We start from the raw sequence: 12,440 nt of genomic DNA on the forward strand, positions 1-12,440 counted from the left end.
AGTCACATAATCTAATGTAAAAATTATATATATTTTGAGTGACAGTCTTATTCTTCCATGACCAATGCTGCACATACATAAAGGCTACGAGTTAAATGGGAGCTCACCAAAGAACAACCAACTCTCAAAATGCAGGGTTTCTGATAACCATGTTAGAGAAGGCCACTTTGGTCTGAAGCTGAGATGCAAAGAAAGGACTCTGCCCAAGTCACATGTTCTCCTTCACATGAGAGAAGGAAGCACAAATGTGCTGGCCATCCCTGAGAACAGGAAGTGAAAGGTGTAGGACCAGAAAGAGACTGTGGGGTGCATAAACACTTACTTTACACTCTGAAATGTGGCATGATGAACTTCATACACTCAAGGAATCCAGGTAGTTCTCCTTTCCTGCTTATGCTTATGCAGAAAGGAATGAAGAGGTGGATAGGTGTCTTAGTCACTTTAGGCTGCTGTAACAAAAATATCATCGACTAGTTGGCTTAAACATCAGAAATTTATTTCTCACAGCTCTAGAATCTGGGAAATCCAAGCTCAATGCACCAATACATTCAGTTCCTGGTGAAGGTCCTTTTCCTGGTTTGCAGACAGATGCCTTGCTGTATCCTCACATGGCAGAGAAAGAGAGGAAGTAATTTCTCTCCTGTCTCTTCTTATAAGGACACTAATTCCATCATAAGAGCTCCACCCTCCTGACCTAATCACCTCCCAAAGGCCTCATGCCCAAATACTATCACACTGGGGATTAGGGTTTTGGGGAAGACACAAACACTCAGTCCACAGCAACAGAGAAGCAAAATGTCCCCTGTTCTATGGAACTTAGAGAGGAAGGGAGAAGCACCTTGCCCAGCATCAAGTATTTTTCTTGAAACTGTCTAGAACCTCTAACAAAAAAAGTAGAAGGTGAATAATTAAGAGACAACAGGAAGTAGGAGAGAAGAAATGAGGGTACCGGAAGAATCCAGGGGGAGATGAAAGGTCCTAATAAAGGCAGTGACACAGAGATGGATTTCTAAATTCAGAACGAGACAAGTATAACCAAGGACATTCACTGCTATATAGGAAGGCTCTGGTAGGATTTGTCACTGAACTGCATTAAAAACAGCCTCCCTGAAGCCTTGGGTAGAAATAATATGTGTGAGGGAATTGGCAACAAAAGGAAGCCAGAAAGGCTGGTTGCTCAGGGCTCTGTGGCTGCAGATAAAGAATCTTTTTGGATGCAGTAGCAGACAGCCGTTGGTATTGTGTATGTGTTTTGTCTGCCCAGCATCGCTGTTCTCACTTCTTCTGTTAATAACACCTCTCTTCTCTCTTTAGAGAAATCTTCCTATCCCACTATCCAGTCCATCGCAGTCTCACCTTCCTGGTCATAAACAGACTTGCCACATCTCTGGCCACATGATTAGCTCAGATATGGGTACATGACTCAATATGAGTTGACCACAGTCTTTCTCCAGGATTGTTCTCATGAGTAAAGCCTTTTGCCTGCTTGGTCAAATGAGCTGGAAAGTTGTGACTCTCAGACTGCTAGTGACTATATTCCTGCCTTTGGGAGTAAGTCCATCCTCACTGAGAAAATGTATTGATGCAAAAATACAAGTAGGTGTGGATGATGGACAGGGAATCTTACTACATTGAGACCCAGGTTTGTTCTCAGTTCCTACAGCTCTTCTTCCAGCCTGTGAGCTACTCCAGGATCTCTCTAATAGATGAGCTCCATTTCTCCTTTTCTTGTTCTTAAGCTAGTCTATCTTCCTGTCATTTGCAACCAAAAATTTTTTTTACTAATACAGCTGCCAAAGGAATGAAACATCAGTGGCTATCACCTTGGCCTGAGGGAATGAGAAAAGCTAGGTGCCTAAGTCATACCAGCAACACAAAGAGGCTGGGAGGATGGGGTTGGGTATTAATGTCCATTATAATTTAACTACATTCAGTTGAACAAAGGGTTTTTCCAAAAACAGTGTTAATAGAAATTGACATATTTATATACATATATGTGTATACATATATATGTGTGTGTGTGTATATATATATATATATATCCCTCTAGCTTTGCTCTACTGGACATTAACATCTCAGAGAAAGAAAAAGAGCCAGAAAAAATCCATTGTGGCTATGCTTCTACACAAATTTGTAACAAAATATGAGAAAATATCTCCAGAGAGCAAGGATTGTTTAAAAAAAAGTAAAGTGTTTTGACATGTCTGGAATTTTCTCCTCTGCTTGGCTTTTAGAGACAGTGAGAGAGAGAACAAGAGACAGAGATTAATTCATCTTTGTACAGCTGAAGACTAGGGAATGGACTATTTACGTCCTTTGGTTGTACAGTTTGATGACATAGTTTTTGCTTGTTAAAGAGAAACTGGCTTCACCATAATTCTGCAGAATCAGAGTCCTGACCTGACTTCAGAAAACAATTGTAATTCGATGGTGTTAAAAGCACTCTTTGAGACAGCTTTAAATCACAAAAGGCATGTGCCTAAATCCCACTTGATCCCAAGCAGAAACCTCATGGTTTTCCCCACATTATACCCACAGAAGCCTGCCTCAAAAACATAATATGGCAAGTTCTAAACTTGCAAAGTGTTAAGAAACACTTTTAAAGAAAGAATTCCTAATGCACTTAATTTGTTTTTCAAAAAACAAATTCATATATATAAATTCACATATAGCATTAAAATAAGCTATATAAATTCATATGTAGCTTTTCAAAAACACATCCCTTAAGTAATGTGAGGCACAGCTCCACCCAATACTGGAAGATTAGCAATAGAGTCATTCTCTTGGACATGTGCCACTAGATGGCGTGTCAGACTAACTCACTCACCTCTAAGCGACTTCCTAGCTACTTCTACACCTCAAGCCATTTTTGGTGAGTCATCTTAGGCCACCTGATAAGCATTCAGGAAATGCTTATAACCAATTCAGCAGAAAATGTAATTTTCACCTAAGTGGTGTGATGAGTATGATTAGGATGTCTCTGCCAAGATTTTCTAAGAGAACCTGAAATTAGCCTACTTCTTATATCTTGAAATGAAAGCATATAAAAATTGGATTAGAATTAGATAATCATAGGGGAAAATGAATTATTTGTTTTGCCTAATTTTAATCCATCCTATGAGTCTAGTCCTTCCTTGGTTCTTCTTTTTTTTCTCGTCTTTTTTAATTTTTACCTTTTTGTGGAGGATGGGGTCTCGCTATACTGTCCAGGCAGGTCTTGAACTCCTGGCTCAAGCTATCCTCCTACCTTTATCTCCCTAACTGTTGGGATTTCAGGTGTAAGCCACAGTGCCCGGCCTTCCTGGCCTCTTGAATGAAATCTATATCCATAATTTATTTGGCCACTCTTAACAATTAAGAGCCTTCTGTTCACTTTTAAACCCTAAAATAGTCTATGTCTATAATTAAGACAGCCATTCTCTTATATTATCAAACTCTAAAGAATATATAAAGTTAAAGCCTCTTGCCCTCCCCATCTTAAGTTTTTGTTTGCAGTCCAGAGGTTGCGTTAGAAAGAAATGCATGTATGTGTGCCTTTTTCATTTTTTCCCATTTAGCACACTTACTTCTTCTTTACTCAATCATGCATTCTTCCTGGGTCCCCCAGGGTTGCTGTGTATACATAGAGTCATTATGGAGAAATGGAAGGCAGATAAGGAGCAAGAAAGGTTTTTCTTGACTGCCACAATGTAATATGGCATTGCACCACACATGAGCTTACAATAAAAAACTATAAAACCATAAAGAAACAAAAAACTGTGAGTGAAAGTTAGCAGAAGTAACAAACTCTAAAATTAGACCCACAAAAACTGCAGATATTGGAATTACTGGATATAAAATTTTAAGTTAGTATCATTAAGATATTCAGATAAATAAGAGGGCATTGTAAAAAAAAAAAAAGTAAGCCACAAGACACTATCAACAGGGACTATGCAGATTTGAAAAAGAACTAAACTCCTAGAAATTAAATATATATTAATTAAAATTAAAATTCAAAGAAAGGAGATTAGAGCTAGTTGAAAAGAAAATTAGTGAGCTGGAAGATAAACCTGAAGAAATTTACCTGAATAGGGAAACGAAGACACAGAGAGAGGAAATACAAAACATAGATTAAACAATATAGGGCATAGAATGAAAAAAAATCTAACGCTTAATTGGAATTCTCAAGAGAGAGTTTAAAAAGAAGAGGAAATATTTGATGTGCTAATAGCTGAGAGTTTTCCATATTTAATGGGAAATCCAATCCACGGATTTAGGAAACACCACAAATCCTAATCTGAATAAATAAAAAGAAATCCACACCTGGTCACATGTCAATTAAACCAAAGAACACTAGACACAAAAAAATATTTAAAACAGTCAGAGAGACAAGACAGATTAGGATGGATAATTAAACTGGTAATTGACTTCTCAAAAACAAAAATAAAAGTCTGAAGGGAGTGTAATAATAACTTCAATGTCCTGAAAGAAAATAACTATCAATCTAGAATCATAATCAGTGAAATTATCTTTCAGGAACAAGAATGAAATAAAGACTTTTAGATCAACAAAGACTGATGAGTATCCTACCAACAAATCATTACTGAAGTAAACTTTCTTCAGAAAGAAAAGATTTCAAAAGGAAGAGCTGAAATATAGGAAAAAAAGATGTGTGGAAAAAACATGTAGGAGATTCTAAACAAATACTTTATAAATGAAAACAAAAATATTCTATAAAGCTGAAAAACCAAGATGGAATTAAAACATTAGACAAAATAATACAAAGGAGGTAATCAGAGTTAAACTGTTTTAGAGTCTTTAAATCTACATGTTAACATTTTTAAGTTAACTACTTAAAGAAAAAAAATTGAGCCCAGATGCTTCAAGCAAAAACAGATTTTCTGCTTGACAAGGCCCCTAAAATCTGGAATTCCCTTGAGAGGGCTTAGCCATCCAAAACAGGATTAATAGTTCTCTGAAGTATTTATCACTTCTTTTGCTAACAAAGGTTTTTAATTGCCTCCTCTTAATTATGGTGCTGTGGAATTTCTCAAATCTTTACAGAACTTAAAATGTCCTCCCACGAATAGCTTCCTTCCTCCCTTCCCCAAGTGTAATTTCTAGCAGGCACATGCTTGTGCCCATCTTGAAAATGAGCTAGGTACCATCACCTTATCCAAACACCTTTCCTACCCTTCATCTCCTTCTGAATGTTACACAGTCTGTGGAGAGCAGTAAGAGTGACAACAGAATTTATCTAGCTTATTACAATCTGTAAAAACATACCTTTTGCTCTGTCAGTACCAGCCCCCTCTGTAACCCCACAATATGTATTCCTCTATTACCGTACTTACAACAATCAGAGGAGGACATGTATCGTATGATTTTTTTTCTCTTGCTGAGGCCATTTAATGTCAGATCATGGTTAACCACAGTTGTGTTAATTATGAGTTCTTGGTAACAAATGTAGGTAAGAATTCTTTATTAAGTTTAAAACATTACAACCAAATTCAATGCGTATGTCTGACACAGAAAAAAAAAAGTCATGGACAATAGTAATACAAACATTTCAGTTTTGATGTCACAAACAAGGCACAAAAACAACTGATAGGTGGCCCTCACGAAGCCAACTTCTCACCCTTCTCTGTCCTACCCTTCTATTCCCTTGTTCTTTATTCTCACAAAGCAAATTTCTTATGCAGTCGTGTCTAATACTTTTGTTAATAAAACAGCTTTTCCTTAAAGCCAAGGTAAAAGAGAAGCTATTTGTGTCTCTTTCAGCCTTCCCAGAAGAAATGAGTCAGACTAGTTACTTCATGTCCAGCCCCACCAAGAAACTCTAAGAAAAATTTAAACTACTATATCTTTTTCCTTCTCACATTCCTTATCTCTCTATATCTGATCCCTCTTAGTTCTACCTAAAATCTTAAAATGTAGTGAAGATGCCAGATTTTTGCTGTTAAGCAGCTTCTGCCTAGAATTCTGAATCCAGATGAAACTGTAGTTTTGTTCAGAAACTTCTCTGCAGAAGGATTCCCCAGAAAACCTGAAGCACATATTACCCCTCACAGCACAGCTAATGAAAATGAGGCTCTCGGCTGGGTTCAGTGGCTCATGTCTGTGATACCAGCACCTTAGGCAGCCAAGGTGGGAAGATCACTTGAGGCCAGGAGTTTGAGACAAGCCTTGGAAATATAGCAAGACCACATCTCTACAAACAAACAAACAAACAAAAAAATAGCTGGACATGGTGGCACATATCTGTAGTCCTACCTACTTGGGAGGCTGTTGGAGGAAGATTGCTTGAGCCCAGGAGTTTCAGACTGCAGTGAGCTGATAGCACCACTGCACTGCACTGCAGCATGGGCTACAGAGCAAGACCCCATCTCAAGGAAGAAAGAAAGAAAGAATGAATGAAAGGAAGGAAGGAAGGAAGGAAGGAAGGAAGGAAGGAAGGAAGGAAGGAAGGAAGGGAAAGAAAGAAAGAAGAAAGAAAGAAAGAAGAAAGAAAGAAAGAAAGAAAGAAAGAAAGAAAGAAAGAAAGAAAGAGAAAGAAAGAGAAAGAAAGAAAAAGAAAGAAAGAAAGAGAAAGAAAGAAAAAGAAAATGAAACTCTCCTTGAGTGAAGCCACAACTCCCTCTTAGATTGGCATTTGAGGAATGGTGCTTAGTTGGATGAAACAGCAACAGTATCTGTCTTCATAGCTTCACCACATCCATGACATATGAACAAGCATCAAGTCTACGGCTCTCCTCACCAGATGTCTGGCTGTGACGAGAAACTGGAATCTGGAATACCCAGATTCCAGTCCCATGAGTATTTAAGGAATTGGAAAGGACACTAGACAAGACAGTCAGAAGGCCTGGCTTTATAATTTTAAAAACCATTTGACTACAGACAAGTCACTTAGTATTTTTCAACCTCAGTTTTACATTCTATGTAATGAGACCACAACATCTGCCCTGCCTCAATCACAGGGGTTGATGTTGGGATCAAATGAAAGTGTTCTGTAAACAGTAATATATCATAAAAATAACACAAATATTATTAGTATTAACCTTCTCCCCTTCAAATAGTGCTAAAGCTCAGACTGCTGCTTAAAGCAGCTCAACATTGCCCTTGCGCCACTCTGATGTTAAATGCCCCTTCTTCAAGCTTCATAGATCAGTTTCCCAGATGACTAGGAGGTAGGATAATGGCAGAAAAAAAACAGGCACTTTTTCCTTCTAGGACTTTAAGTAGCTGGCCCCCTATTTTAGTGAATTTGGATTTCTACATCCTATCAATCAATTTCAGACTTCCATTAAGATGCTGGCAGCATTTAAATCTGATTTTGGAAGGATATAAAATGAGGACTTTTATTATTCTTGTCTACCCAACCTTAGGTAAGACCAAAGTGGAAGTGCTATTGGCCAGTCATCCTTATAATTTGTATGCTTTATAAAATGATTGAGTTTTTCCATTTCCCCAATGGCATCTTTTCCTTCTATTCATGATTTAAGTTTTGCTAAAAATATATCAAGGGAATGAGAAAATTACCTGTAATTCTTGTTGTCTGTTCTGAGACTGTCACAATAGATCACTATTCTGGGAATGGAAATATCTACAACAGGCTCCCCGGGAGTGCACCTGACACTCCTTTCTCTCTGCCTGTTTTCCCACTACCATGAGCGTACTCTGGTGAGCCCATCCAGGTCACAGCCAGACTTCTGAGAGACTCACCACAGCAGCCCCAAAGGATTGAGAGGGACCTCACCAGGACATTTGAAGAAAAAAATTCTAAGGCCCAAGGAAGCCTCAGGACTAGCTGTTTGGAGTACACAGAGGTATGACTTAGTGCAACAATTTCCAAATGCATCTGATCCCAGGAGTCTCCTGGAATGCATATTAAAAATATGAATTCTGGCTCTAGACTCACCCAATCAATCTCCAAGGCAGGGTCCAACAATACCTTTTTAACAGCAACAATCAAGTTAATTCTTATGGTTAGGCAATTTTGGGAAACACTGATCAGCAGAAAAGATCCAGAGGTTGGGAGTCTAAAGACCTAATAGGTTTGTGACTTCATTAATGGCAGTGATGGTTTCTTCACCTATTAAAAAATTTGGGTTGGGGGAGTGGTGGTAAATTACAACAGTATCTGTGACTTCAGCTTCTCTCAAAGGCAAGATCTAATCAGACTACCTATGTGAAATTTTGTGGACTAGTCAGAAATATTTACAGATGTGGTCAGGTGCCTTGGGTTTGGGTGGCAGCCTTTTCCCATCTCTAGTATGCCTAATCCTATGTCAAGTGCACAGTGAGGATCATGAGAAGGGGGATGTGAAGCCTAGCATCTCCGTGAGACCTGCCCTGTGTTGGTGAAGATGGGCAGCAGCACTCACAGCTGCAGAACTGAGCCGCAGGAGCAGCCACGCTGAGCTCCCCTGTGAATGTGCTTGGATGGAATAGCCGACATGCACGAGGTCCATGGCCATTGTCTCCAACTTCCTAATGAATCCATGCATGGCCTAGAGAAGCAGCTCATCTACCAGGGGACACCTCCTTGCCACCTGCATCCACACTCCCTCCTCCAGCATGTTCCTGACTCAGTAGTGACTCATAGGCAAGCACAGCAGCTTATGCATCATTCCTCTGGGACCCCTGCAGCTCACTCTTTCCCGATCCTAATTCACCTCTTTTCAGTTCAGACTTTTGAGTACTGGCTTTTCAGATCACCGAGTCTATGTTTAAATAAGATGATGGACAAACACATACAACACTTTAATATCAAAGTATTCTAAGTTTTCAAAAAAACTAAATATCTGGTTTTATTATAATTTATCCATAGCACTATTTCATACTCTATGTATAAAATCTCCTTTCTTGAGCATGTCTTATTTCCCCTATTAAATTACGGGGTCCTAGTGGACAGAGATTATGTCTTACACAAGATTTACTTTTTACCCCAATAAGACCTAGGACAGAAGCTAACAAATGTAACCATTTCCTATGCAGGACACATTATTCAAGGGAGAAGAAACAAAAGGACACATAGAGGAAAGTCAGGGGTGCTGAGGACAGCAAGCTTTGACTTGTCAACTCAGCCTTAACTCCTGTCCATATACCCAGAAACAACTACTTTTTCTCTCTACTGAAAGCCTGGAAGTCTGAATGATTTATCCAGTTCTACAAAGGACAACGTGGTCCCAACTCCCAAGGTTAATTCAGTAGCCTGCTATCTTCTTCGTACTTTTCAATCTATCTGTAGTTTTGTTGTCTTTAGAATTGCAGGTTTCCAATTTTAATAATTCTTTAATTCTTTCCCATTGCTACCCTCAACCTTCACCAAAATCACACATCTGTAGCTTTAAAAAAACATTATTTTTGGTCTCTGCAGCTGGTGCTATGAGGCTCTTTGGTGGTGAAAAGCCTGACACAGTGCTCAGTATAAAGCGGTAATAGCTACCACAGCTACCCAATATTCTCCAAAATTGCCTGAGCAAGTTGAAATCCAAAGCTGGTGACTAAGAAATGTTTTTTATCATCTTTTCCATCTGAACTGGGGTCCAAACAGACAGGCTAGACCTAGCCTTTCAGAGGCCAGGGACACCAGCAAGTCTAAAACTCAGCACCACGGTTATGGCTTGTGTCTTCCAGCCCTTGGAAGTGCCAGCACTGGGTTCAACTGTTTTCCTGATTTCTCTGGGACTGGCGAAAGCAACAGGAAAGTCCTTTGGCAGGTCAATTTTCCAAGCAATGACACATACCAGCTCATCCCTCCGACCCTCAACCAGCCACTTTATTTCATTGCAAACATAGGACTTTTTTTTGGAAATGTCATGAAGTACAAATGGATACTAGAGGAATGGTACTCCGAGAATAGGGTCTAGCTCCAGTCGGGTGGCTCTGGAGAAGACCAAAAAGATGGTAAAGAGAAGATCTTCAGAGGTTGTCCACGGATCCATAGACAGGGAAGAAACCACTGCTGGATTAAGGGACAGCAGAGTCAAGCCTCCACTGATTTGACCCAAACATGTACCCCACAAGAGTGCAGCGTGAAAAGCTTTGATAAAAATCTGTCAACAATAGCGGAGGCTATGAGAAACACAAGTTTGGATGGAGTAAGAGGTTCAGGGATGAACATTCAGACAAGAACGAATCAGGTTTGTTCTTGAAGAGAAATGAACATAAAGAATGCATCAAATTCTCATGCCTCGAGTAGGAATCAGAAATTTGGGCTGGGTTCAGATAGGCAGTTCTTCTATTGGTATTGCCTGGACTCACTCATACGTCTGTATCAGCTGAAAGTTGATGGGCTGTCAGATAGAGTGACAGGGGTAACTGGGCCCTTTTCTTTTGTCATGCAGCAGGATAGTCCAGGCTTGTTCACCTGGTGGTAGTTGCAAGGTTCCCAAGAGCAGCAAAAGAGGACAAGCCCCATGCACAAGAACTTTTCAAGTCTCTGCTTGTGTCACATTTGTTGGGCTACTGGCTAAATCAAATCACATAACCAACTCCAGATTCAAGGGGTTGGAAAAAAGATGGCACCTCTTGATGAGAAGGAAAGAGTTTGTGGTCATTTGTGCTATCTACACAAACGATAAAATCCAGAGATCTAGCTTTGGGATTTAGGGAAAATCTATCATTTAGGCAAGGGTGGGAATAGGAAGTACTCCTTCCTGAGAAAGCAGTATCTCTAATCTCTTGAAAGCAGCCATAGTGGCAGTTTAGTCAGGCCAAATGCTATATGTTCCACATCCCCCATATCCTAGAATGGCAGAACTGGGATGGCAGAAACAATTAACGGTAAGTGAAGCACAAAACCAGAAAACATTGAGTGAAGTTTGTGGGTGAAATGGTCCAAATTCAAAATATAATGAGATGATGTTATTTCCCTTTTAAATTCCTTCTCATTCTTTTCTATGTGCATTACTGCCTTCTCCTCTTTCCTCCCTCTTCTCTTTCATGTGTGTATTTTAAGCATTTATCACAAGGCATCCAATGACAATCTAATCAGAGTGCAGAGGGAGGCAGGGCTCTGTGTGTGGCACCAACCTGTGGAAAGCCCAGGAGAGGGGAAGAAGAGAAGAGCCCTTAATGTCTAAGACTCAGATATTGACATGTGCAGCAGAAAAGGAAAAAGCAGTTTACGTTCTCAGAATGGAAAAGGAAATATCACTTAGACAGATTTTCAAAAAGGTATACTCGCTTTTGCTTTGTCCTAGCTACTTAAGAATTGTCATTCAGAACAGCAAATTGAAGTCATTTCTTTGATTGTCCCAGAGGTCACTGTCACTGAGCTCACCAAATGCCTTTTGATTTTAGTGAAACAACAGTCATTGACTAGTGACTGGAAAGTGATGGGGATAAAAGGTATATTTTGACTTGAAGCTATCTTCCCTTGTCAGAAGAAGGCCTTCTTCTAATAGTAGTAATAAATTCTTCTGTCTCTAAGTATAGCACAGGAGGTATAGAAAAACATATTGTAGGCATAGGCAATTTCTGGAGTTCAGCAGTTCAGAGCTAACTCTCTTTCAGAATTGTAAATGGAGTCCTGGTTCTGTTAAGGAAGGAGGTTGGGCAGGATAAACGCTATAGTTGAGAAACTCTGTATGCAGGAATGTTCTCACACATTCTTGCTTTCTTGGTAAGTTTCTCAAGCTAGTTAGATGGGCACAGAGGTTTGAAATCAGCCTCCCTTAAAGGCTGCCTCCCATCCCTTGCCAAAGCAGAGATCAGCAAATCTTCCAAGGTGATGGCCAGAGAAGGTCCTGGGCCTGCTGGCTCTTGGATTTGTGTCTTGTCCCCGTAGTCCATGTCTGATTTCTCATCATCCAGAGAAATGTTGACAACATCAGACCACAAGGGACATCCTGGTCGGAAAGTCATTCTAGGAAAGAGCAGAAAAAGCCCAACATTAAGCCACATGCTAGTTAAAGAAAACAACAGATAACAGATGGTTCTCTGGGCAGAGTCCACAACCCGTTCGGTGCCAGGCACCCCTGACTCTCAGAACCTTTCATTAGACCTGTGATGGTTGATCCTAAGCCTCAGCAGAGGCTAAAGCCAGCGTACATCTGACAGGCTTAGTTCCATGGTCACAGAATAACTTCTCATCCTCTTTAGGATAACTGCTATGTTTAGAGCTCCACAACAGCAAGTGTGGTTGGTATTCCATAAACCTGAAATCACCTGAAAGTTTCTTCCCTACTCACAGTACTTTGGTTATTGCATTTTTTTATTTAAGGAAAAATAAAATACACTGAATTCCTTTGGAAGGGTTAATAACTGTGTCAAAACCTTTTTCTGTTCATATTCCTTCTCCCCATACTAAACACTAAAGAAAACGTCCAGCTTGGATTCATAAAAAACGGAAGGGTGGGGAGGCAGGGTAATTGCGAAGGGGGAGAAGCAGTTGTGCTTGGAGAGTGATCTCCAAAGCATGGGGGTCAGAGGCACTTGGTACCCCACAGCGGACA

The 12,440-nt window shown here is 39.9% G+C and overlaps 1 protein-coding gene across 3 annotated transcripts in view; it reads right to left on the reverse strand.

Annotated features, from left to right (window-relative positions):
* Positions 1 to 474: 474 nt before the first annotated feature.
* Positions 475 to 12,440, reverse strand: part of ILDR2 (immunoglobulin like domain containing receptor 2) — an 81,651-nt gene continuing 69,685 nt past the window's right edge. For all 3 annotated transcript variants that reach the window (XM_063625050.1, XM_063625051.1, XM_063625049.1), the window contains one exon: positions 475 to 11,851. In XM_063625050.1, the coding sequence (XP_063481120.1) occupies positions 11,816 to 11,851 (36 nt within the window). In that variant the 3' untranslated portion in view covers positions 475 to 11,815. The remainder of the gene's footprint in view (positions 11,852 to 12,440) is intronic.

Source organism: Symphalangus syndactylus, chromosome 12 (assembly GCF_028878055.3).
Source record: "Symphalangus syndactylus isolate Jambi chromosome 12, NHGRI_mSymSyn1-v2.1_pri, whole genome shotgun sequence".
Classification (NCBI taxonomy): domain Eukaryota; kingdom Metazoa; phylum Chordata; class Mammalia; order Primates; family Hylobatidae; genus Symphalangus; species Symphalangus syndactylus.